This window comes from Megascapheus bottae, chromosome 4, assembly GCF_031878675.1.
Source record: "Megascapheus bottae isolate mThoBot1 chromosome 4, mThoBot2.hap1, whole genome shotgun sequence".
In the NCBI taxonomy this organism is placed as follows: Eukaryota; Metazoa; Chordata; class Mammalia; order Rodentia; family Geomyidae; genus Megascapheus; species Megascapheus bottae.
The window spans coordinates 27,434,193-27,461,669 of record NC_143512.1 but is presented as its reverse complement, the minus strand read 5'-3'; the positions used below and the strand labels follow the sequence as shown (position 1 = coordinate 27,461,669).

At 42.3% G+C, this 27,477-nt stretch overlaps 1 protein-coding gene across 1 annotated transcript; it reads right to left on the bottom strand.

Annotated features, from left to right (window-relative positions):
* Positions 1 to 3,308: 3,308 nt before the first annotated feature.
* Positions 3,309 to 11,100, bottom strand: Glrx (glutaredoxin). The gene is made up of 3 exons (XM_090331603.1): positions 10,833 to 11,100; positions 5,603 to 5,722; positions 3,309 to 4,249 (listed from the first exon to the last, which is right to left on the bottom strand). Exons 1-2 carry the CDS (start codon positions 11,037 to 11,039, stop codon positions 5,609 to 5,611), a joined length of 321 nt encoding a protein of 106 aa, XP_090187729.1. The 5' UTR covers positions 11,040 to 11,100; the 3' UTR covers positions 3,309 to 4,249; positions 5,603 to 5,608.
* Positions 11,101 to 27,477: the final 16,377 nt, after the last annotated feature.

Genomic DNA, 27,477 nt, shown 5'->3' with positions numbered 1-27,477 from the left:
CTTCCAACCAGGTTTTCCATGCCTGTTTGTTTTCAGGTGGAGTCTTGCCATGCTTTCCAGGGCGTCCATGAACTCCAGGACAATCTTCTTCCCACTGCAGCCTCCCAATTAGCTAGGCCTACAGGCCTAGCACACCCCGCTGACTTAGTGCCCCATTCTTAAATATGTACGGAGAATCCGATCTCTAGACTATTAAAGAACGCTTTCAAAATAGAAGCCCCGTAGGAACAGACTAAAGGAAAGACTCAACCTGCTAATTTTCTTCCCACATTCTCTATTCTCTCTCCTTCCACCCCCACCATTTTTTTCTGTATAGACCTGAGTTGCAGAAGCAAGGCTTCTCAACTTGTATCTAAATCTATGTGGGTCACAGGAAGCCAGGGATCCAACATAGACAGGAGACCAAGGGAATTCCCCAGGATGACAGTAAAGGAGAAACGGAGAGCCCAGAATCTTAATCCCGGTGCAGAGAGCAACAGGTCTGCCTCCATGAGGAACGTTTTGGCATTCCATCTTTATCTTTTAAACTTGAAGGCCCAATACCCAACTGGGTTGACATAGATTTTTTTTTTTTTTTAAATCGGTCGTGGGGCTTGAACTCTGCCCTGGGCACTGTCCCTGAGCTCTTCAGCTCCTGGCGCCCTACCACTTGAGTCACATCGCCACTTCCGGTTTTCTGACATTTAATTGGAGATAAGAGTCTCCCGGACTTTCTTTGGGTTTGGCTGGATTTGAACAGCTATCCTATTTTCTTCCTCCCCTAAGTAGTTAAGGTTATAGGCTTCAGCCAGGGCGCCTGGCCTGACATGGATTCTTACCTACCCTTAGCTTGCTTGCAGCTGATGGTATTTCTTTCTCCATGTGGGGGACCATGTTGAGTATTGTGGGTGTGCTTACGGGCCATGCCGAGCTCGGAGGCAGAAAATGCAGAGCAAATCACTTCCAGATCACTTCCAAAAATGTGTTTGGACTCATTCAGAACCTCTCTGATTTTCCCAGAAATGGCATTACCAGCAAAGGTGCTAGGACTCCTTCTCTTCAAGCTGAAGCCAGACTACTTCTCAGCTTATTTCTTTTGGGATAGGATAATTCATTAAGATATAGTAGTAATGTCCTTTCCTTATACAGCTATTGTAGCCAAAAGTAAAATATATTGCTATGCTTGATGGGCCTCTCAATTGTCCCAGCATTCAGGAGGCTGAAGCAAAAGGATTGTTGAGTTCCAGGCCAGCTTAGACTACACAAAAAAGACCTTGTCTCAAAAAAAAAAAAAAAACACCAAAAAACAAAAAAACCTAAGCAACCAAAAGGTAAAGCATGTTGTTTAAAAGTGTTTTAAGGTTGAGTGAGACAAGACCTAAGGAACAAAAGGCGCATGGTATCCTTAATATGTGGCTATTAAATCCAAACACTACAAGAGCAAGGACTCAATAACTGCATACCCAAAGCCATGGACATAGTAATGGAAATATAAACATAACCATATAGACATAAAAACCTATGACTCTATAGACATGTTTTATTTCATAAATTAATATATTTCTATGACATACAAACCCTTAGCCTAATTTTGATTAAGTTCTAAATACTAAGTCCCAGTGATTGTAAATAGATTCCCTTCTTGAATACTTGTTAAACTTGTCATTTAAAATATGATGTAAAAATCAATGTTAATAAATTCTTTAATTAAAAAAAGAAATTAAAATAAATACAAAAAAACCCTTCTATCTGGCGAATATCATGTAACCCTTTTACTAATTACAATAAAAAAAATTAAAAATAAATACAAAAAAAGTGTTTTATGGAGTTTTGTTGAAAAAAGGATATAGGTACTTTGTTTCTTAACTGAGGAAGTAGATACATGAATGCTGATGCTAAATAGACCTGTACACTCTACTTATGTATGCTAAATAGATCTGTATATTCTACTTATGTATGTTTGTTTTACAATATTTTATAAGCTTTATAAGCCATGAAACTGATATGTTTGACCAAAACAATAGCTTATCTGGATTGTACTAGGAACAATTAAGTATTATTTTTTAAAACTATATGCATGTATTGTCTGATTTTTTGCATACCTGGGGGCTTGAACTCAGGGCCTTGGCACTATCTGTGAGCTCCTTTCTCCTCAAGGCTCCCACTCTACCACTTGAGCTGCAGCACTGTTTCTGATTAGTTTATTGGAGATAAGTCTTCCAACTTTCCTGCCTGGACTGGCTTTGAACTTTGATCCTCAGATCTCAGCTTTCTGATTAGCTAGGGTTATAGGTGTATGCTATTGGCACCCTGGCATATTGCCCGATTTGAAACAACCTCTCCCCCCCCCAAAAAAAAAAACCTCTATGCTATAAACTGAGATACAAAGATGGCTAAGTCAAATTTCTTGTCTGTGGGTATTTCTGAATCTGTCAAGAGACCAATACAGCTGAGCAATTTCTATTATAGCCTGTAAATAGCTATGAAGTGTTGGAGGTGCTTCTGAATTACAGAAAGGGAATAATGTTTTTTAATTCATAAAAGACAAGGAGTAAAGGGAAGTATTTAGAAAACCATCTGTAAAACAGGTCCAGGAGGAAGACTGAGAAAGAAGAAAGGACATTTCAGGATGAGGAAACATAAGGAACCAGGACCCAGAAATACAGGAGAATGTTTAGTCCATGGATCTGAGAGGATCTAGAGTGGTACCTAAACTCCAGTGGATGATATTCATAGTGTGGTTCAATATGTAATCTGTACAGTTATCCACAGCAATCCTGGCTAGAGCCCAGAAGGGGACGAGAAAGTCTAAAGTACAAGAGGGTTAGCTGGGCAATGGACAAAAGGAATGTACACTGAAAACAATTCTTTATTACTAAATATTCAGTACGCTAGTGTTGACATGTTAAAATAGTCATTGCAATAGGAAATTAGAAAATGTTCTTCATCATGTGTATTTAGAGTGAAGACGGCAGCACTTTTCTGGGGAAGAGGGGAAGAGGAGAAGTCATTCATGGGCTTAAACTCAGGGCCAAGGCTTTGTCTCTGAGCTCCTTTTGCTCAAGGCTAGCACTGTACCACTTTGAGCCACAGTGCCACTTCCAGTTTTCTAGTGGTTAATTAAAAATAAGAGTCTCACAGACTGGTTTCAAACCATGATGCTTAAGATTTCAGCCTCCTGAATAGCTAGGATTACAGGCATGAGCCACCTAGCACTCAGCATAGCAGCACATTTTAATGATAATAAATGACCCTTGCCAAAGAGGAATAGGCTTTAAATCAGTGTATTTCACATTAATACTATTCCTTATAGCACTGAAAACACAGAATTGACAAAAACCACAATAGGTACTTTTTTATTAGACGGACATGAACTGTTCTCGCTAGAGAGCACAGAAGGAAAATAACTTCCAATTCTAGGACAAATTCACAGTAAGAGATTAAATTTCAAAGGAATTTGGGGAACATGACAGTATTTCTCAAGTTTTCCTCCATTTACCGATATACTACTGGGACAAGTCCTGTAAAGGTATTTTGATGACTTTATATATCATATTTAATTTTGCTGGTATTTAAATGAATTCACCCTACACTGTTGCAGTGGGTTTGCTCTATCAGTTTTGTCCACGTGGGTCCAGTGATGAAGGACCAATCGTGATTTATTTCTACATAGTTTCTCAAACTGGTTCCTTACACCCTTCACAGGATTGTGAATTTTCTCAAGTGATAGCCAGAGATGGCAAGATTGGGAACTCTAGCTCAGAGAAGTAATTTCTCAAGAGGAGATGAGGAAGATGCATATATATAGTTTGAGAAAAATAAATAATAATATCCATCAATTTCATAATACAAACTGCATGGAGTCAAGTTTAGAAAAATAATGTCAGCTGATAGCCAGCAGCAGATAATCAACTACACATTCATTCTTGATGTGTGATTTGTGGGTAAACATGATTGGAGAAACACTGATTTGAGGTAGGCGTGCTGGCACACAGAGAAAGAACACTTTTTGGATCACTTTTTGAATTCTAAAGAAGAATGTGACCTGATCTTATGGAACCCAATAGTCTTATGGAGCCAACGTAGGGGAAAACTAAGTAATTTGTAAACCTTCTTGGCTTGTGGGTAGGAACCAGTTGGTCCAATTTTTGAATACTGAGGAAAAAAAAGGAACGTTGATTTTGCTCCAGTTCCCATCCACTGGATATGATATCCTTCTTCATGATTCAGTTCAGCTCTCCAGGGGGTTCTCAGCATGGCGTCTGCTCTCCTAGAGAAGAAACAAAGAGTGGGTTGTTTCACAAGGTATGCTATCTCAATTTCTGCCTTCATCCCCAGTACTCTTTACTCTTGCCATTTAAATACCCTTTTTTATAGTTAGCCTTGGGTTGAGGTTGTCAGTAAAATATAGACAAGACAGAACGCTGAGAGAGATGGATAATGTCATCAGACTTCCAGACTCTGAAGATATCTATTCCCATACTAAAATAGAGTTGAAGGAACAATGTTTGTTTCTTTTTTTTTTTTCTTCCAGTTTCCCCTCAAAGCCCCTTAGTCATTCAGTTTGAATTTAGAAATCCTTAGGCTTACTAGACTGGTCCAATACCAAAGAGCCACATACCCTGTAGTTTTTCTCTGGTTATTTTTAGGATAGAACTTCACTTTTCTCACAGGTAAGGCCTACCTACTTCAGACTACCAGTCATTGCTGAAATCACACCCACTCACCACCACGTTTAACTTCTCTTAGCAGAGATGGTGTCTCTTAGACTTTACTTCCCAGACTAGTTTGGTACCACAATCCTGCCAATCTCAGTCTCTTACAGAGAGGCTTGAGATGATAGAAGCACCCAGCCATGAATTGGGAAGGGGTCTCAGGTACTTTTCTGCCTGGGTTAGCCTTATTCTCAACCTCCCAAGTAGTTAGGATTATAGGCAAAAGCCTCCCTCCCTTTCCCTTTCCCCTCCCCTTCCTTACTCTTCCCCTCCCTTTCCTTTCCCCTCCTTTCTCCTCTCCTCTCCTGCCAATCAGATTGAGTTGCATGTGAACCCAGGTGAAGCAAAAGTTACCTTGATCTCAAACTCAGAATAAATCCAAGTTGGTTACTATGGCCCTGCCTACATTTATTAGTTCTATTCTCAGTGCTTTTTCTTAACTTGTTCTTGCTTTATCACCACCCCCAATCATACGTCCCCTTTGAGCATTCCTTACTTTCTACATCTTTGTCTGGCTGTCTCTCCTGTGTCAAGCATGATCTCCTGAGCAAATCTCTCCATTACCAAACTAACTTACTCCACTCCTCCTTCACCATACTAGCTCAGTATTCTCGGAATTATTCACTTACTTGCGTATGATCTGTGTGCCTCTCTAGAATATAGGCTTCCCATTATCTTTCTCTTAGTACAATGTGGTATAGCACCATAAACATTTGTTAAATGAATGTTGATGAGAAAAGGCTTCTCCCATTCACACAATCATTCCTTTGGCAAATACAAAATTCATGAACAAGTGAAGCCACAGTTTCTCAGACCATTCTTTCCACACCTGGAATGCCTTCCCAGAGTGTGATCAAATCTGGCAGCAGAGCCCACTCTTTCCCAGTGATCCTGGTCCACCATGTCACCTGTAATTACTGCAGAACTCCAATATCCTTCAGCCTGGAGAGAAGTTCCCCATTCCGTTGCATGGCTTCTAGATCATTGCATCCACCAATACAAACTTTACCGAAAAAGACCCGAGGAACCTATAAGAGCAACGGAGTCCAGGAGACATAAGGAATTTAATTACTAGATTAGAACAAGTGACATTTTAATGCCTCTTTCAAATTCTTCCCATGATGCAAAATTACTTGGTAATCTCTTCTTGAGTGTTTAAAGCCAGAATATTTTCTAAATAGTGTATGCTTGGCATATAACTGTCCAACTCACCCAAAGAATCTAAAATTTTTACTGTATAGAAACATGTTTCAGAGAAAGTTTTGATTGGCTGCAGTAAGAGTACCCTGGTTACACTCTGGTTTTTCTCTGCAATGGAAATTACAACTGAAAAACATTTTTCTTTCTTTCCCTTTTTTCCTTCCTTTCTTTTTTTGCCAGTCTTGGGGCCTGGCACTGTCCTGGGCTTGTCTCAAGGCTAGTGTTCTATCCCTTGAGCCACAGCACCACTTCCAGCTTTTTTCTGTGTATGAGGTACCGAGGAATCAAACCGAGGTCTTCCTGCATGCTAGGTGAGCATCCTATCTCCTGGCCCCAAGGAAGCATTCATTTCTAACCATAGCCAGGGAAACATTTGCATTTGGTCTCTTTCTGAGTTTTAGGTCTATGACTTATTAAATATAGTCACCTCTTACTGTTACTGAAATAGCGGTGAATTTGGTTCTCTATGGTGTGCAGAGATATATGAGTCTCCTTGTTCAATCCTGCCCATTGGAAGTTGTTTAGATGTTCTACCTCTGGGACAAGTATATTTACCTGCTTTAGCTTTCATCTACAAGACAAGCCAGAATGCCACAAGCATTATGCTTGCTGAATGGACTCTCACTGCCTACCCACTGCCAGGTTCCCAGAGGGCTCTTAGAACCCCCGGGGGAGAAAGTTGCTCCTCTACTACAGCCCAGGCAATGCCCAGGCCTAGGCTATACACAGGGAGGTCGACTGGCAATGATCACTTGAGCCACAGGGAGGCAGAATACTAGAAACTTCCTGAAGAACCAGAAAGGGGACAGGCAGAATGCAGTGAGAAAGTTTCAAAGTGCTGCATTTTCTTTAGAAAGATATCTATCTTAAGCAAGATGAGAAAATGGACTGTCTAGTGAATCACAACTCTACTAGTGTTGTGTAAAAAAGTGGACCTGGGTAGAAGTGGGCTTTAATAATAAAAGCTACAGAATCCTGTACCACCCACTCACAGCTCTTTCTTACAATGTGAGATTGAGAGATCACAGGCCTCTTTTCTGATGAGAATGCCTGGTAATGGCCCAATAACTCCCGGAAGATGCTGCCTTCTCCATGCAGCTGGGCTGGGTGGAGTCTATATTAATTGTACAAAGAGATTTCATTGTACTATTTCTGTACATGCTTTGATCTAAGTTACTCTCATGATTACTTTTTTCTCATCCCTTTTTGTAAATTGTAATGATTTCATTACTTTATTTCCAAACATGCATATAAAGTACTTCCATCACAATCACCTTCCCATCACCCTCTCCTTCTTCCATCCCCCTCCTGTGATCCTAATTAGTTCTACGCACAGCCCTGCTGCTGAGTGTTATATGAAGCTCACCTGAGCTTTAAATAAAGAAGCCATGCCATTCATTTTTCAACATCTGTGTTTCTAAAAAGACCTAAACAATCTCTACTACTTTTAAGCCTACATTCACCTCCACTAAGGTGTCCACTTCAGGGTTTGAGTTAATGTGGCTGGCACGGAGAGTCGAAAGTCCCCTTCTGGGCGTGGGTTTGCTCGGTGGAGTAGACTTCACTGGGACTTATCGAATGCAGATGTCTTCCCTGCTCTCCCCCTCCATCCAGTTCTGAGTCAGGAGGTCTGGGTTTAGGCCAGGGAGCTTGTATAACTAACCGATTCCAGGTGCTGCTACGTTGCTGTGGCTATTGATGGAACATTAGACTGCCTGGCCACAGCCCTACAGCTCCTGCCAGCCTAAGGCAGACCCGGAAGCACCATCAGGCGGTCTCCAGAGGGCAGATTTGTGCACACCATCTGGCAAAGGAGCTGGGTCATCTTTGAGCAGAAAAGCCACTTTGCGCTCCCACTTATCCCTCTAGCATGGGCCCCACAAAGCAACCTTATATCCCCTCAATTAACCACACTCCTAAGAGGCCAAATCACCAGACTGCATGGAACAGTTGGGGTCCTGAGGCAAAGAAACAGGAAACCTGAGGCACTGGTGGTGATTCAACCAGGAAGAGGAAACTGTCTGCCACCAGAAGCTCTGGCTGCTGTTTGCCCCTGTTTGCTACAGCCCATGAGGTGAAAGAGCTTTCACAATAAGAACTAGTTTTCTTATTATGAGCCTGGATTCCCCTGGGGTCAGTTTTCCCATCCTCAGCAAGGCAGCTTTAGGTTAGTCATACACAACTGCTCCAAGTTACATACCAATAATCTCCCTCGGCCACCTCTCTTGTCCTGTGAATTATTGCTACAGCCTCTGAATGACTCCCAGTTTCAACTTTACCCTGGCCCTCATATATAACCTCTTCCCACAGCTTCCAAACAGGGATCAGACACAACACATTGCTAGCACAGAGCCTGTTCCTGTTCCCATTGCCTCCATATTTTAGCTCTAAATTTATGTGTTCTTTTTTCCTTTACCTTCTATAGAGACCTACTCAAATGTTTTCTTCTCAGAGAGGCCTTGAAGGATATATCTTACTGTGTACTCCCCATATCTTATTTCTTACTTTTCCTTTCTTTGTGGGTCACGGGGCTTGAACTCAGAACTTGGGAGCTGTCTCTGAGCCATTTTGCTCAAGGTTAGTGCTTTACCACTTTGAGCCACAGCACCACTTCCAGTTTTCTAGTGTTTAACTGAAGATAAGAGTCTCACAGACTTTCTTACCTCAGCTGGCTTCAAACTGTGATCCTCAGATCTCAACCTCCTGAGTAGCTAGATTACAGGCCTGAGCCACCAGCACCCTGGCTCCCTACATAATTTTCTTTATGATACATGTATACACCTGCCAGTATATTATTTATTGTTTTTCTCATAAGAATGTTAATTTGACAAGCATATAAGTGTTGTGTAGGAAAGTACTTGCTACAATGTAGGTACTTAAAACTAAGTCATTTTAGAGCAGGAGTTTGACCTAGTGGTAGAGTGCTTGCCTAGCATCCAAAAAGACCCGAGTTTGATTCCTCGGTACCACATACATAGAAAAAAACCAGAAGTGGTGCTGAGGCTCAAGTGGTAGAGCTCTAGCCTTGAGAAAGCCCAAGGACAGTGCTCAGGCCCTGAGCTCAAGCCCAGGACTGGCAAAAATAAATAAATAAAAAGTCATTTTTCGAGAGGTGAGGTGAAAGAAAAATAAACTTTCCTAGACAAGTCTGGGGGGATTCTATTCTAAGAGACTTAAGAAGAGTTCTTCTGAGAAAAAAAGAAAGGATACAGGATAGAACCTCAGTTCTCTTAGGAAAGGAAGAGCAAAAGAGAATAGTCCGTGAAGGCTCTGATCTAGGAGCTGTGGCCATAGCAATATGAAAACAGGCTTCCTTCAGTTAATGGCCTGATTAAAGGCCTAAGTCTGTGTATTGAGTCCTACTGAACTCCTAGTATGTACACAGATCTGGAGTGGTCTACAGATAATTACAGCAACTACTCTCATTCTTTATCTCCTTGAAACACTTCACCATTGAGGATTGGGAAGCAAACAAGGCTGATGGATTTGTTTTTCCACTTAAAGGAGTATATTTGGGCAGTAGCTCCTGTGGAAGAATTTTATTTTAAAATAAAGGGCAATGACAAAAATTGTTGCTTTACAAAAAAAATTTTTTATGTTAATTGCATCAAGTTTGCTTTACCTGCTAGAAAACAGTTGCTGTCAATCTAAGCCATTTTCTGAAGTTTGTGATAAACCAGAAGCACTTGGGATCTTCCAAAATCCTCTGGCCTGGTTCCTATCACTGACACTGAGATGAAATTAGACTGGGGTAAGGCTTGGGTATGGGGATACTTCCAAAAGCTCCTCAGCTGATCCTAATGGTTAGCAAACTATGAGAGCCAGTTGGCTGGGGAGGAACCATTAGTATTGGTTTTGGTACCTTTTCCTTCTCAGGCCCCAGAAACAGAACAAGTCCACAAAGCAAATTTCCTGTGGCGCCTCTGCTCCAGGACCTCAGCTCACATCCTTTTTAATGTACTATGTGTTCATTCCTGATTGGACAGAAGAGGAGAGACAATTTCTAATGCTTTACACCCCAAATACAGAGAAATCTTGAACGTGAAGTTAAAGCTGAATTAAGACAGGTGCATCTGTCCACTCTTGTGTCCTGGGATGTGCCCTCTGAAAGGGACTTCTACCTAACTTGGTGGAAACTGGTTCAGAAACTGCTTCCCACAGGGCAAAGAGGAAGTATGGGGGATAGGAGAGTGAACATCTCTCAGAAGTGAGCACTTCTCAGGGAGTTTCACAGTATATTGCAGCAAGGGTGACTTGAAGGTCAATCATTCTATTCTTGTGGCTGGGGTCCTTGATTCCAGAGGAGGTAACTGGTCTAAGATATATACAGCAATTCATTGTGAAAGCTGGGCCCCAAACTCTGTTAGGCCTTCAAAATATCCTATGATTATTGTAGAATAAAGGGCAAATAATGGGACTTTGGGATTGTTCAAGTGGGAGGAGTTAGATAAGAAGAATGAGCAATAGATAAAGAAAGCCTGTAGAAAAGATCGAAAGACAGCAACGCCTGTTTGAGCTAGACGCACGCCAGTGCAAGATTCCACGCTGGATTTAAAGGAAATGTTCAGTTCCTGCCAGACTTTTCCACACCACCTTGAGCCTTGCCAGTTAAAAACTGAAGTGAGTGGCAGTGCTTAAACAAAGACTTCTGATACAGTGCTTGAGTCCTTGGGGACTCGCAGCTAAGCTAGGCCCACTAACCTGACAGCACACTTCCTCAGGGCTTTCTCCTCCCTTCTGAGACAACTCCAGTGGCTGCAATCCAGCTGCCCATTCAAGTGACAGGCCCCTCCCCCACACCCTACAAAAGCTGTCAGGATGTGGTGGAGGACAGCCCTGGTGGCGTCCCAGAAAAGACACAGGCATAAATTCACAGCCCTAGGAAGAAACAGAAACCCAGGAGGCCCTTTCTTGCCCGTTCAAACAAAGCACACTCACCGTCCTTGCGCCTGTGAGCTGTTGCAGATAATCTTGAATCTCACTCATGTTGCTGGTGGTTGTGATATCCACAAATTCTAGGAGTCCTTGTTTGAAGGGCAGTTGATAGAGGATCTCTTTGGTCTTTCTGCAGAAGGGGCAGTTGGGCTTCATAAACACGACCACCTTCCCTGGATGGATTTTGCTGTTCACAAACTGTTGAGCCATGCTGACAGGCTGCAATCTCCCCGGGAGGAATCCTGGGTTGCAGGTATAGCTGGGGGTGGAGGGGGGGGGGGGGTGCCGAATGGCAGACAGCTGGCTCTCATTTAATAAGGAACCTCCTTGGAGGAGGAGTTTGCCTGGTAGCGTGCTTGAGTTTTAAAGGGACAGTCTCAAAGTCCTTTCAGTGTACTATGGTTCACTAGTTAGGCAGGTCTGTGCAGACACACCAGCTGTTCAATCGGTGATAGTAGAGGCCAGGCTGGCTTGTTGTCTTGTTGTTCTGCTTCTTAATCAGAAGCATTTGCCCTTTGGCTTGGATCAGAGTTAAGTTATCTCTGGCGAAGCATGGAGTAGGGAGACCAGCCTTAGGAAGGACCCCGGGAGATTGTGAGCGCTTAGATTTAAAAAAAAAAAAAAAAAAGTTTTGTTTTCTCTCTGGAAAATGTGGTTGGCTTTTAAAAATGTAGACATGGGCAAATGTAAGCCTTGGCTTCTCTTCAGAGCCAGCAGCCTGGAGTGGGGACTTGACACTGCATACAATGCATTCCCAGGGTGCTTTGCTTTGCCTATGGCCGTGGGTGTGTGGGGGTGGTAATCACTTTCATGGAATCAGTTCTTGAGCTTTGAAATATATGAAACTGGACTTGTATTTTCTGTCAGATGGGCCAATACTAAGTTTGCTTTCAGTGCCAGAAGTTATGGCTGTTTTGTGTTCTTTACCTTTTGAAAAGGGGGCTTTAGCTTTAAGTTTGCCACAGACCTTCCTTCCCAGCAGGATATGCCTGTGACATCTCTGCTTCCTTCTGAAAGCCTTTGAGTTTGTGACCCCTTGCAGGATGAAAATTCCCATACAACCCCTGACTTCAAACTTCAGATAGAATAAAGGGAAATTTTCTGTGGGACTCTGTGTCCCACCATTTCTGTGCTTCCCCTTTCCCTTCCCTAATCACAAAACACTTTACATAGAAGATAAAGGGTACAGAAATTGAAAACAGTAACAAGGGGGAATAAGCGGTGGGGGAGGGGGAGGGAGAACTGCAAACAGGGCAATAAAATGAAAAAAACCCTCTTGTTTTCATTCCATGGAGTTCATTTCAGTAAGCATAACTTTATATGATCATATTCGCATAGCTACACCCTTGTGGTCCTTTCCTAAGAATATTCTTTGGTTTCACTGTGTGAATGTTTGGAGTGCTCTTTAATCATATTCAAGTGTAATTTTTTTACCTTTTACTATCCATTGTAGATTTATAGGAACATTCTAGTTATTACAAATGAAGGAAACCATGAAGCCTATGTTTCTTTGGGTCTGGATTACTTCACTTAATATAATTTTTTCTGAGGCTTTCCATTTCTGTATGAATGGGGCAATGCCATTTTTTTTCTGATGGAAACATAGAATTCCACTGTGTTTCTATACCACATTTTCTTGACCCACTCATCTACTGAAGGGCATCTGGGTTGATTCCATAACTTAGCTATGGTAAAAAATGCTGTAATGAACGTTGTTAGGAAAATGAAAGAAACAGGCCCGACTTGATCTTCCGTGGGTGAGGACTATTTATTGAGATATAACAGTGACACAGCCTTCTCAAGGGTTTGGAGACTGTGCCAAGGGATAGGCTCAGGAATGGGGTTTTATGAGTTCTGAGCAAGGAGGAAAAGGTTAATGAAAAAGCCATTAAGTTTAGGGAGGTGAGGAGCTTTTTGGTTGGGCCCATGATAGGATATTTATATGCAGGCTTAGATAGATTGCCCCGCCAGAGTCAGGTAGTCCGCACCTATCTTTGGTGGTTTGCCTGTTATCTGTGTGCACCTGGGAAAACATGACTTTGCTGGTGGCTTTAGTGTGTCCTGGTTTGTGGTCATTCAGGTAAATACCCAGGTGTGGGATTGCTGGGTCATAGGGAAGCTGTGTAGAATTTTTTTTTCCTGTGAATCTACTTGTTGCTAAAATTAAACTAGCAAAATAATAATCAAATGGCCAGATTCTGGGCAACAATGGAAGTGAGGAAGAGCTTTATGAATAACCAAGAAATGTAGCAGGGCTGGGAGGATGAGGCAGGCAACTAGTCTACCTCTGGGCTTGATGTTTCTTCCAGACCAAGTCAGAGATGGGGTTTGTGTTTTGCATGTTCTCTTCCTCTTTGGCAGTCTCCTCCCAGAGGCCTGCCAGGGGCCCCAACAGCTCCCTGTTGAGAGTTTGTTGGTCAGTATACTTGTCTGTTTCCTCAGATGCCTTCCATCTCTTTCTGCAGAATGTGTTCAACTCACTTGTTGTTGTGTTGTTAAAGGCCACCACTACTGTCTTCCATTTCTTGCTATTCTGCCTCTGGCCCTTCCTGACCTTTGGTGTTTGCAGTTGGGAATAGTTTTTACTCACCTTCTCTTCTTTCCTCTCCTTGTACTCTGACCTCCTTATCAACCACTCCTCTGCATTGCTAAATCATCTTCTTGCTAGCTAGCCTGACGGCTTTAACCCAAAAGTCTGAGTGTGGAGCCTTTGGGTGGACTGGTGGAGTTTATCTCCCCAAGGACTGGCTACATAGTGTTGGGTCCCCACATAAACTACAGGTAGATTGAGGATGTTTTTTTCTGTAGGACTGTGTACCTCTGTTCTTACTGTTTGTGAATGGAGGTAGTGGAACTACCTCTGCTACCTTATTCAGCTTGTTGTCAGGGCAGAGCTTAGACAGAGAGGACCTCTGTTGTCTACCCCACAGCTCAGCTTCAGGACTGGTGACTGAAGTCATGGGACAGATGGTCACAAGGCACAGGCAGAAGGTGTTTGTGTGAGACACCATGTGAGACATGGGAGATAAACTGATGAAATGGCAAAGAGGGAGTGTTGTTTCTCAGGAAATGCCAAGGCTTCAGTCAGTGAAAAATCCAAGCCCAGTATCCTTTGCTGTACTGGCATGTAGGTTTGTGGCTTTGGCAGAGATCAGCAGAGACCACAGGCATTTGAGTGGGGAGTAGAAGCAGAGGGTAGGTGGTGGGGGGAGGCTGTTGGGAGGCCTGTCCTCAAGATCTGGGAACAAAAAAGGCTATGTGCTTGTGTGAAAGAGCACATGTGGGCTGTCCATGGGGTCATGTGAGGACCCCATTCCCCTGGGTCCTTCCAGAAACTATGGGAAGCCAGGGGATTTCTGGATTTCTTTCGGGGAGAGGTGGTCTGGTATGCAGATGGTTGGCAGCATGCTAGCGATGGTCGGGAGGGATGTTGCTGTTACCACGATCTCACTTGTACCCACAGGCTGACAAGGACTGCACAAATTTGGCTACAAAAGAGCATTTCTCAAGCTTTTCTCTTAATTGTTCACTTTCCAGGATTTGACGTTGTTAATCACTGTTCCCTTGTAGAAGGCCACTTTTTCTCAATACCAATTGCAAGCTAGATTCTTTGTACATCTGGATCGTCTGTCTTGGAATAATTTGCCCTACACATTTGGTGCACTGTGTGCACGCTCTCCCACTCCCCCGACAAGATCTTATCTCCACACGCAGTCTCAACTATCATCTTTTTACAGATGAACATCATGTCTGGGCCTCGCTCTTTCAAGCCTCATACAAATACATCACCTGTTGCAAACTCTCACCTGGAGCTTCCGCAAATCTCTCAGCCTCCCTAGGACCACACTGAAGCCATCCTCCTTTCTCTTATATCTGCTCATCCTCCTGCATGTGTCATCATCCATCCTATTGGCCAGAAGTCTGGAGGCTTCTTTACTACCTCTGCTTTTGCACTGTGGCCAAGCCCTCCCAGCTTACCTCTGTTTCACCTCTGCCTGAATGTGTGGCTGTCCATGCACATCCTGCCCTTACTCAATCTCTTAACACTTCCCCCCATCCCCCCACTGCTGGACAACCCTTAAAGACACAAATGCTGGCAAGTTCTCTCTTTTTCTTATAAGTTATCCAAGGCTTCTTTTTCCCTCCAGTTCTGGGGCTTGGAATTAGGGCCTGGGCACTGTCCTTGGGCTTTCTCAAGGTTAGTGCAGCACCACTTCTGTCTTTTTCTGTGCATATGGTACTGAGAATTAAAACAGGGCTCCGTGCATGCTAGGCAAGCATTGCGAACCACTAGGTGACACTCCTGGCCCAATATCTCAGGTTTCTTTGTAAGATCAAATCCAGATCCCCCAAAGGGATGTGACCCTCTAGGATGAGTCCTCTGATGTCCTTTGCTATACCCCTGCCCTTTCCCCCAGTCAAATGGACTCTGTGCTATTATTAAACTTATGCCCCTTGCATACGGTCTCTTCACCAAGTGTGCCTGCTGCCCCAGGCCAAGGTTGCTACTTCTTCCCAGTTCTGTGTAACTAAGTCATGCTGCTCCAACATGATCCAAACACGGGTTCTGGATTGGTTTGCTCCTCTAGGAAGTACCCCAGCACATGCACCTCTTTCCATCTCTTTTCTACATGTCATTCTCTGCCCTGACTCATCAGGTGTTAGTCATTTAAATTAACTTTCTGCCATCTCTAATGGGTTGCTTGAGCAGGAACAAATGATTTATTGGCTGCACTATCAGAGTCCAGGGGTTGGTCTGGTGGACACAGGTCCTGCTCCCTCTACCCGTGTACCATAGATCTAGTGATCATTTATTCATCAGCCATTCTGGGTCAGAAAGATGCAAATTCAAAGAACACCCCAGTGCTTAGAAGATCTTAGTATAATGAGAGATGCAGATGTGGAAAATCGCTTCTAGGTGCAATAGTAGAGCCACATATAGGCCTCAAATGAAAATGGCCAATCCGTCTTAAAGGTAGTTAAAGGATCCATAACAAAGAGAGCTGAATCTCGAGCTATGAGAAGTACATTTAGGCATGGATAGATTTACAGTTAAATGTCCAGTCACATCTCCTAAATTACACAGTGAATTGCTAAGTGCTATGTGATCACAGAAGAGGTGTAAGGAGGGAGTGGCTGGAAGGCTAATCTTTTAGGCTACCTCCAAGTTCATGCTAATTCCAGTCTTGGCTCTCAAAAGGTTGAACTTGAACAAAGGGACCACTCAGCAGGGGGTAGGCTGCCACTGCTCTACGATGCCCTGTAGACTTCCTAGTCATAGCTGCTCTTGACCTATGGATGAGCTACAAAGACGATAAAGGAGTTCAGGTGGCTGCTCTCAGAAGTCTTCTATAAACTTGGACAAATGAGGAATCTGGCTTGTGACAGTGCTATTGTTTCAGAGTCTGATCCTGTTTGAAGTGTTCAGTGCCTTTCCCCAGATATAATTTCAAAGACCCATTAGCTCTAAGATTTTCTCTAGACATTCTGTTTCCTGCTCACTTTTTACTTCTTTGTAGGCTGTTTAATGCTGAGTTTAGAAACAGTGACGGCCAATCATTTCCCATGTACTGACTACATGCTAGAATCAGTCCTGGAAGCTTTATATATGTCATTTCTAAGCTGAACCACAATTTTAAAAGGTAGATATTATTGAAACCCAAACTGAATAGAGGAATACAGAAATGACCTCTAATACATAGGACAAGAAATTCAACTAAGATCAGAGATATCAAGTGCTTCCCAGGAGGCTCTTCCTTACATTCCTTACAGCTGGGTGGTGTCTATTGTTCCACTCTGTGTGTGTGTGTGTGTGTGTGTGTGTGTGTGTGTGTGTGTGTGACTGGGATTTAAACTTGGGGCTTTGTGCTCAGTTTATTTGCTTGGCTGGTACTATTCTACTTGGGTCATGCCTCTAGCCCTATTTCTTGCTGCCTGTTTTGGAGATGACTCTCCTATCTGTCTCAGACCTACCCATATTCTAGGTCTCAGCCTCCTGAATAGCTAAGATTCTAGGTGTATGCTACCAGTACACAGCTGTTGCTACAATTTCTAAGTTTCAGGTACAGTTCAGATGTAGTTTTCTAACAACCATAACTGGTGATCTAAAAATCCTTTGGTCAACTGAGTTTTCTTTCTTCCATTTAAATTCAGGGTTGTATTCGAGGCCTTTCCTGGTATTTTAGCCCACCTAGGTATTATTCTTGTACATAGGAAGGAATACTTTCCCTTGGGAAGGAATAATCATGTCAGGGACACCAAATGCGTCCTTCTTATTAGGGACCCTAAGAGAGAAGCAAATTTCATATCTCCTTGCTGGGTGCTGGATGCTTAGTAAGGATAGCTCATCATATAACATATCTCATCCCCTTACTGTGAGGCCCACTTAGCTGGTCCACCACAGAATGAAAGACTGTTAGGGAAGAGGAAAGTGATGGAGAGAAAGAAGTTTATTACAATGAATTAGCTGATCTGAAAAAGTCGGAGACTCTTCCAAAAGGGCCATCTTGCCTAGGAAGCTGACTTAGAGTCAACTTACATAGGAAAAGACAATGGGCAACTTCGCCTATTAGAGGTTTGTGGCCAAAGATGCACATAGGATCCTAAGCAAAGTCACAAGGCATTAGACAATCAAGACCATTGCTTTGGGAAGCTGTTCTTGTCATTAATTAGTTTATTTACCTGCAGCTCCTAATATACTATGCAATGGACAAGCCAGATGAAGGAGCTACCCTAGGCCTTTTTGCTCATCACCACAGTCATAGTAGTAAAAGAAAACACACATCAAAAGATATTGTAAAAGAGCAGGATCAAAAGCCAAATAGGTATTGAGCAAAAGGAGGTCTGTTCTCAATGCTCAGGTCTAATATCTGTCTTCTGAGAGATGGATGTGTGGGGATAGAAATGGTTAATGTCACCTTTGGATTGGGGCATGGATTCTAAGGAGTTTTAAGGTTAATTTAGAGGCAAAGCACATAGTTTTAGATTTAAGAATAAAATCCTAATAGGCAGAATATTCCAGATTTTGTAGCTAGAGCTTCGAACCAATTTCACCACTCAGGGTATTTCTGATAGACAGTAACAAAATACCCAATAAAAAATAATTTTCATCAGAAGGGTTCCCTTATTTCATCTGCAAAGAAATGTAGTAAAAGGAAGTTAGCCCAAGGGCTCTATGATCTTAGCCTCAGGAAAGGTGCCTTTCAGATTCTCTCTCTCTCTCTTTCTCCCCCTCCCTCTTTGTGTATTTGATATATGAGTGTTTGCTGACTCACGGGCTTGAACTCGGCCTGCGCACCAGCCTTGAGCATTTTTGCTCATGGTTAGCATTCTACCACTTGAGCCACAGACTTTCCTGCTTGGGTTGGCTTCGAACAGTGATTCTCAGATCTTAACCTCCTGAACATGCAGAATGATAGGTATGAGATGCCTAGTACCTGGCCTTCTAAGATTCTCTTGAGGTCTCCTCATGATTGTAAGTTGGCATCTATAGAGCTACATGCCTGGGCTTCACACAACCTGCTCAAATCTAGGAGATGGAGAGGGTACAACCAGGCAATCCTCCTTATATTATACATTTTCTTCCCTTCCACTTCTCCAATGGGAACTGGTTTATGTGTTTTCACCCCAGGGTCATCTTGTGTGTCTGCTGCCTGAATTTTCTGGGAGAAGAAAAAGAGAAAACAAGGCTCTTGGGTAATTAATTAGCCATATGTGGAACTCATATTTTATTGTCTACCATTCACTTTCACCTTCAAGGAGAGTAGAGCTCTGTTTTTCACTGGTGCATCCTTCCCAAGGGGATTATAGCAGAAGCAACTCTTATGATGCTTTTGTGTCTGAGGGCAGAAATCCCAACTTAAACTGACAGAACAGAGTATTTAAATAAGCTACCAGTCTAAAGTAGGGCTGGCTTGAGGGCCAGCATAATACAGTGGCTGCAGCTTAGTTTCCCCATTATTTTGTTGGGATTGCATTCATCCTTGATGGACCTCATTCTAGAAGATCTGCTTTCTGTGACCAGTCAAACCCGGAGGAAGTGAGAAGAGGTTCTCCCACAGCACACCTTGAGTTATTGTTTTATGTCCCTTCACAAGCTTGTACAAGACCCATGACTTGCCTACCCCCCGATCCTCAAGAAAAAGGAATAGCTACTAGTTTTAGAGAAAGCCAGGTCCATCCCTCGAGTGAAGCTGATTTCATTTTCTAAAGAAACGAGAGTGAGATGGAAAGGAATAGGTTTGTGAGCAGACAGGAGCTAAGGAAAGAGAAAATGGAAGTGGCATAAGGAACTAAACATATAATGCTAAATTATATGCCAAATTCCTAGGATAAACTTTCTAGGAGCAGTGAGTCACTTACAAGAAGTCTTGCTTAGTGGATAAAAACTACTAAAATAAAAGACAAGGCTTCTGTTGTTCAGTAGAATGTAGTGCCCTCTAAGGCTAAATGTTTTCAGTAAGCTTAGCAAAATGATACTTTCTTAACAAATAAGTATCCCTTCTATAGTCCTATAGTAGGTGCCAGTACTTGACATTTGCAAATAAAAAAAGACAGGGGAGAGATAACATAGTGCCTTAAGAACAACAATCATTCATTATACAGCTTATGTTTCTATTGCTGTCCCTTGGTTATCTCATATTGTTACAGTATCTCACTTTGTTACCTGATATATCGGATATATTTGTATTTGGTTATTTGGGATTGGATAGGGAAGGGGGGAAAACAAGATGAGGGGTAGGGGTAGGGGAGGAGGGAAACGGGGACCAAGACATGTGAAAGGGTATCAATGTATGGGAATTAATGCACCATCTATCTAGCAAATATCATGTAACCCTTCCATTAATTACAATAAAAAATATATGAAAAAAAAAGACAGGGGAGGATAAGAATACTTTGTTCAAGTCTTCCCAATAGGGAGGTAGTATGTGTGGGATTCAAGATAGATCTGTGAGTCCAGGGCAGGTGCTTTTTCCTCTGCTCTGCAGAGCAAAGACCTTAGAGGGAGAGCAACTGAAGGAGGGTGGAACCAAAGACAATATACACCGATCTTTGAATCCTGAGGCAGCATCTCTGCCATTTTTCAACTAGCTGTGGGCCCAACCTGCTCTTGAAACTTCCATGGAACAAGCAGGAATTCAAACTAATGGAAGGAATCTTGAGTGTTGGTTTAGAGGGTGATGGCCACTCCCCAGAGAAGTGAATTCCTACACCCAACGCCAACACAACTCTTAGATAAGAGGGGACATTCTACTTGTTCATTCAAGATCACGGACAGAGGATCTGGAAGAATCAGCTTACGTGTGCAAAGATATCACATGAGATAGACTCGTGGCCTTGCCTGTGAGAAAGGAAAAAAGAAGTGAAGATGAAATCACATTGGTAGGCTTTTCTGAAAACACATCTAAGTGAATTTCTGTTTAGTGAAGCATCTGTTTAGAAACATCTGGTGTTGCTTCTACAAGCTGGTAGCCTAGGACAGTGCAAGTGCCGTTTTGATGCTAAGCTGTGTTTCACACAACTGATAAAAGCTCCTCAAAGCTGCAATCAACCTGAGATAAACTTATAATTAAAATTAGATGTTCCTGCTACCATCTCATTTTGCAACTAACTTTTATCTGCCTATAATTTTTCATTTGTGTATGCTCACTCTCCAAACATCTATGAATAGGTGATCTTTTCTGCTATACCCCTTGTGAAAGACAAAACTTTTTAAAAGATAGGACAGGGTGAGAATGGGAAAGGAAAACAGGAAGGGGTGATATTATCCAAAAAGAAATATACTGTTTACCTGACTTAGGTAACTGTAAATATTGCCTTTATAATAACAGTAATTTAAAAAGAACTACATAGACGTAAAAATCTATGATGGGCTATATATACTATAGACATAATGTTTTATTACATAGATTATATGTATCTATGACATACAAACCATCAGCTTAATTTTAATTATATTCTAAAATCTATGTGCCAGTGATTGCATATAGAGATTCCCTTCTTGAATACTTGTTTGTTAAACATGACATTTGAAATTTGATATAAAAATCAATGTTAATAAAATCTTAAAAAAAAAAAAAAAAGAACTGGACCAGGAGTTTGGCCTAGCCTATAGAGTGCTTGCCTAGCATGCACAAAGACCCAGGTTCGATTTCTTGGTACCACATACAAAAAGCCGGAAGTGGTGCTGAAGCTCAAGTGGTAGAGCTCTAGGCTTGAGAAAGTCCAAGGACAGTGCTCAGGCCCTGAGCTCAAGCCCAGGACTGGGAAAAAAAAAAAAAGGAAGAAAGAAAGAAAAAAGAAAGAAAGAAAGAAAGAAAGAACTAAACAATTAATGGAAACAGAGTTGCAACCTTGAGCTGTTCTTATTTCCTTCCACCTGTGTGTCTTACTGCCCATGAAGTCTCTCACCATATCCTAGGTCATAGGACTGTCCCAGAAGATTGGGAACCTGATCATGGCCTTCTTTCCCTCTCCATCCCCTCTCCCCAGCTATGCATCAAATTTCCTAGAGAGGCTTGCCCAGTAAAACTCACTTAGGGATGACTCGGCATCATAATATCTGTTTAGAGACTCCTGAGAGAAGGGAAGACTATCACTAAGATCCTATAGGGACGTGGACTCTATGGGCAAAGGATTCTCTCTGTAGTGCTGCTTGCAATGACAACATAATGCTAACCTTAAACCCTGAGAAGGAGAAAAGCATTCACAATATGGCTATAATTGCACAAATCAGAGCAGATCTACATAACTGGATACTTTGAACCTATTAAAACAATTATGTCAGCTGGGAAATTGGTGGCTCCTTTCTGTAAATTAACTACTCGGGAGGCTGAGATCTGAGGATCATGGCACAAAGCCAGCCTAAGTGGGAAAGTCTGGGAGACTCTTTCTCTCCAATTAATCACCAAAAGAAAATTTTAAAACAGCTAGAAGCAAGCTGTGGCTCAAGTGGTAGAGGGGTAGCTATGAGCAGAAAAATTAAAAAGTAAAAAGTAGTTCAGGGAGAGTGTCCAGGTCCTGAGTTCACAGATTGGCAAACACACACACACACACACACACACACACACACACACACACACGTCTTTATGTGCTGAAACTGGATATCAAATTTTAAGTGATTTATTTAATTAAATACACAATGGATGAGCATATTTTAATAGTACAATTTTACTAATACAAAAGGATATGCAATATAACGTTTTTGTTTTATCTTTCATCCCCTCTCACCAGGTATAATCACTGTTCCCAGATTTTTCTGCCAGAATGTAGTACTAAATTTTGTTTACAAAGTAAAATCAGAATAATGTAATCCTATACATGTAAATATGATCTGTCTGTCTATTTGTCTATCCTCTCTATCTATCTATCTATCTATCTATCTATCTATCTATCTATCTATCCACCTATCTATCTGTGACCCTTAGTAAAAGTCAACTAATTAGTCAATTTCATCACTATTTTGGCGTAAAGTAATTAGCAGTCAGATGGAGTAGGTATTTTATTTTCCATTATTCTTCAATGGAGATATATATGCATGTATCGCGTTTAAGTTGTTCTTTTTCTTTCTTTTTTTTTTAACTTGTTGATAATAGTTTTTAGAGAAGTAAGGAGCCCTCTTCCTGTCACTAAAGGAGACCCTTCTTGCCACCACACTGCTCTCCCAGTGCTTCTGCTCTAGTTTTCATCCATACTGCTTGCCACTCCAGAGAAAGTCTTTATGGGAACTGATTTTGTAATGCTAGCGGGGTAGCATTGAAAGGTATCTTCAAGTTAGTTGGTATTTGCATCAATCTCAGCAGTACAACTGTTTGCAAAAACAAAAAAAATCCTTTAACATGATCTTAGATGCTGAACAAAAAGGAGAACAGAATAGAAGGGGATCAATCAATGTGTAGCACAGAGGAAACTTCAAAAGCTTCTGCCTTGTTAGATGGATCACTGTTCAGTCCTATCTGCATACAAGACTCTTGGGAAACTTAAAAATACCCAACTAAGCCCCAACGCCCACCCCAGATGCATTCAGTTTCAATCCTTAGGGCCTTCTTAGATTTATGTTCCCATGAAAGACCTTCCCTCCTCAGTGGAACATCCACTGAAATGTTTCCTTTTAGTCCTGTGAGGATGCAAAGTTTACTTCATTCTCAGGCTCCTGGGCCATCCTGCGACATGCTGCTGTGTGGCTTTGGTTCCAGGAATTCCAGCTGACAATTGGATTAGCCTGATTACAAGTATTCTTAGCCAGGCTCCCACATCTTCGGCTGGATCCATCTGTGAACATTCTATTAAATCCAGTTATAGCCAAGAGTCCTGCTAAGTCAACTCCTCTTCCAAACATGACTCTACCAGGCGCCATGCCTTGTCTGGTCACTCCAATCTGTCTTCAGCATGAATCTTGTTAAGATCATTTAACCAGAATTTTTCCAAACCCTAATATACCTCATTAGTGATTTCTATCCCCTGTTCCTTGGCTCTACATTTTCACTGTTCAGCCAGGCACTGGTGGTTCATGCCTTTCATTCTAGCTACTCAGGAGGCTGAGGATCATGGCTCAAAGCTAGCCCAAGCAGGAAAGTCCATGAGACTCTTATTTTTAACCACCAAAAAGTCAGAAGTGGAGCTGTGGCTCAAGTGGCAGAGTGCTAGCCTTGAGCAGAAAAGACCGAGACAGCATCCAGGGCCCAAGCTCAAGCTGATGTACACATAAGCATGTGTATGCATGTGTGTGCATGTGTGCCACACACACTTTACACTGTCCACGATGATTTGAGAGTTGATCTCCATCTTTTTCTTCTAAGGTAAGACTCAACCATTGTGGTCCTAAACTCTCTTCTATGTTCATGAATAAAATCTTCCTTGTGCTTTAGTATCATTAAGCACATTTTAAACGGTCCTTTTGGGAGTATGCTGATTTATTTATGAGAACTATCTCCTGTTAGTAAAGCTCAAAGTTTAGTGAGAGGATACACAGCAGAGTGATGATGTGTTGACAATTGTTATGTGGCCAATTATTAACAGGGTGGTCATCCCCTCTCCCCCTTGCCTCTTCCAGAAGACTCAGTGCTCTGAGTTCTTAATCCCCTTGCCTTGGGTGAGGGAATGGGCAGAATGTTGAATGTTTTTGCTTTTGAGAATGGAAATGCTGGTTTTGAAATGGAAGGAGCAAGGAGAAGCAGGCAGGAGAGGAGAACTGGGCTCTGTGGGGAAGAAAAGAGCATCCTGACCCTGAGGACAGAGTCAGGTCTTATGAGTTGGGGACATGACATTCAAGCCTCTCACTGTCAGCTTCTAAACATGGATGCAGCTGGGGGTGAATCAAGTAAGATGAGTCCTTATTTGACTGGCAGGTGGAGGAAACCACAGAGAAGCCTACAGGTGGAGCCCAGGAGCATGGACACAGAGTTTTATTGAAAGTCCCTGAAAGTCCCTGCCCAATGTTCCCAAGTGGTGAAACCGGGATTCTAAAGACCTTTGCCCTAAGGTAGGGGCAGGGCCACTAGAGCTGTAAACTGAATCAGATTTAATTTTCTTTAGAAAGATGAAGAAATGTGGCTGTTCTTCTGCTCTATGGTAGGGGAGTGACTCCTATCTCAGGTATCAATGTGTGGGTGTTTGTGTGGCAGATCATGAAGGAAGGACCTGTTTATCCAGTAGCTTTGGAAGGGACATAGAGTAAAAGTTGGGGGCAAGGAGAAATTAGAACCCATGAAAAGATGAGGGTGGATGCCGGGGCCAGCCGGCAGCAAACCAGGGTTCGCAGATTGGGGTTCCTGAAATAGGGGGCAAGGACTAGGAAGAAATAGAAGAGAGACAGACACACCGGGTCCAGGATGTCTGCAGTTCAGGAAAAGACTGCCGAGACTGCCCGTTTATTTTCCACTCCAGCCTCTTCCCTCCTTGAGACCCAGGGAACTTCCAGGTGTTACATTCATATGGTAAATCTCAGGTCATTTAAACAGAATAAGGCCAGAAAACAATAAGACAATAAAGCCATTGTCTGATGCAAATCAACGTACAGTTTGATTCCACTCTGGCTCCCAACAGGTGGAGAGTGTGATATGGGAAGGCAGGAGAGGAACTGCCAGGAGCAGGTGTTTAACAAGAGACTCTGGGACCAGAAAATAACTGCTGTGTTCTCAGAGTGTGGCCTCATTTTCTTTCCAAGGACCATTTTATTTGATGAGGTGATAATCTGATCAGTCTTTCATACCCTTAAGTGGGTGGCTTCTCTTCTCCCTCTTTCCTCATGAGAAATGTATTTTAAAAAAAGAAAGAAAGTAGCTAGGACTCATTGTTAAAAATATATGCAAATGTATACTTCACCTCATTCCTGACCTTCTGTTTATTCCGCTTTCCAAATGCAAGCATGGTTACTACTTTAAAGAGTATCTTATCATTTGCTCTCTGCTCTGTCCTTGCTTCAGCTGCTTAACAATTTACCTTGAAAACATAGATTTAATACACTCATCATAAGGCTACTTAATATTCCATTTTATGAATGCATTAATGTACAGACGTAACTGCCTAGTGTGGAGTTTTGGGTTTCCATTCTAGTAGTAATATGACAGTACACGTCCAGACTGTGAGCTAGTTGGTTTAGGGAACTCAGTGAGAGATGGTGAGCCATGGCTCTCTAGAGATTAGGGTGTTTGGGAGGACTTGAGGTCAGAGGACTAAGAGCAATTACATCTTGGACAATTATTAATATTGGGGAATCCAGGGACAAATCACTGGAGATTTGAGATGATGTTGAACAGATCTCAAGAGTTGGTATTCATACTCTTCCTGAAAAAAAAAAAAAACAACCAGAAATGCCTGACAAAGCTCTCCTGAGTTCTCCCAAGAGCTGTGAGGAAGACACTCTTCTTTGTAGACCCACACCCAAAACTCCCTGGATCTGAATATAAAGTTACCTTGGCCTTTTTTGAAGTTTGATTTCAAAACACTTCAATACCCATGTTCTTTGTATATGCAAATCCCTTAAGTAAAATGAAGTATCATTTGCACATAACTGATACTTTATTCTTCAATATACTCTAAGTCAAAATTTTTTTGCGGTGGGGGGCAATATTGAGTTTAAGCTCAGAGCCTCACATTTGCTAACTAGCATGCTTTCTTGGCTTGCACTCTACCATTTGAGCCATGCTACTAAGCATGTTTTTTTGCTAGTTACTTTGGAAATAGAATCTTGGGATTTTTCTGCCTAGACTGGACTTGAACCACCGTCCTTGAGATATTAGCCTTCTGAGTAGCCAGGATTACAAAGACAATATTGCTTGGAAAATGCAATTTTTGGATCTATGGTTGGTGGAGCCCCAGATGAAAAAGTACATGTATGTAGTGCTGGCTATAACTCTGTGTGCGTGTGTGTGTGTGTGTGTGTGTGTGTGTGTGTGTGTGTGTGTGTGTGTAAAGAGTAAAAAGATAACCATTCTTGGAATCTTTTGGTGCGGAACTTACAAAAGTCCTGTTATTTCTGGGAATCAGCAGGGGCTCAATGGCAAGTCATCTCAGAGTCTGCACGATACTCCTGCTGTTCTTATTTTCCACTTACTCTGGCTGCATCTCCTCAGGCCCTGCGACCATTTTACTGAGCTGAGCACTGTTCCTCTTTCATAAGAGCACTGCTTCCCAGGAGGCCAGGCATTCTATGCCCTTGTCCTGTTTGTCACCATATCCTTCTCTTAACAGGTAAGAACAGGAATGTTCCAGTTTAGGAGTTGGCTTCTGAATGCCAACTGATTCAATGTTTAAGGATTATGAAATAAAGTGGCACACCTTCTTATGACCCAAAAAGAAAATGGAAACTCCCTTGTGGGAATCAGTGGGTGGCTGTTGTATGCACCTGCTGGTTTCCTCATAGTTGAAGTTGGAGGTGCGTGGCCATGGAAGCAGCCCTGAGACTCTCTGACACACATCAACACACCTGGAAGACGATGATGCTCTTCCTTCCTGTGTGCTGAAAAAAATGATCAGCTGCACACCAAAGAAGAAATTGCTCAGAAGGAAGTTTTGCACAAGAGAAGGGGAATGATGCAATCTCTATTTTGTTACTATAATGGAGTTCTGTGACTCCCCTCTTAGACCTCTAGTGCCCGTGAGTCTCACGTTTGGAGTGAGAGCAAAAAAAAAATGTTCTTAAGAGGTTTTGCTTAACTCCTAGCTGGCGTGCATATTCAGAACCAATCCTGCACTAGTCCTCAACTCATATGGTAGACAGAAACAGAGACTCTGACTCGTTGAGGCCTATGCCATCTGAGGAGTTAGCTACTTTGAATGCCTAAAAAATCATATACTACATGATGATTTTATACATGGAGAATGAAAATGAAGATTTCGGTCATAATTAAAACCATAGGAAACTCAGCAACAGAAGGAGGAGGAGGAAAAAACGGAGGGAGAGGAGGAGGAAGTGAAGGAGGAGGAGGAGGAGAAGGAGAAGTGGAAGAGGGGAGAGGGAAGAGAGGACAAAGAGGAAGACGATAGGAAGGAAGGAAGCATCAGAATTGGAGAAGGTAGTAGTAACAATTTTGCACTTATTAGGAAGGATAAGGTTGAGAAACATGCTATTACATTAAATTGTTTTGGAGTAACACATGAAGAAACCCTTCGACGAATGGTGTGTGTGTGCGTGCGTGCGTGTGTGTGT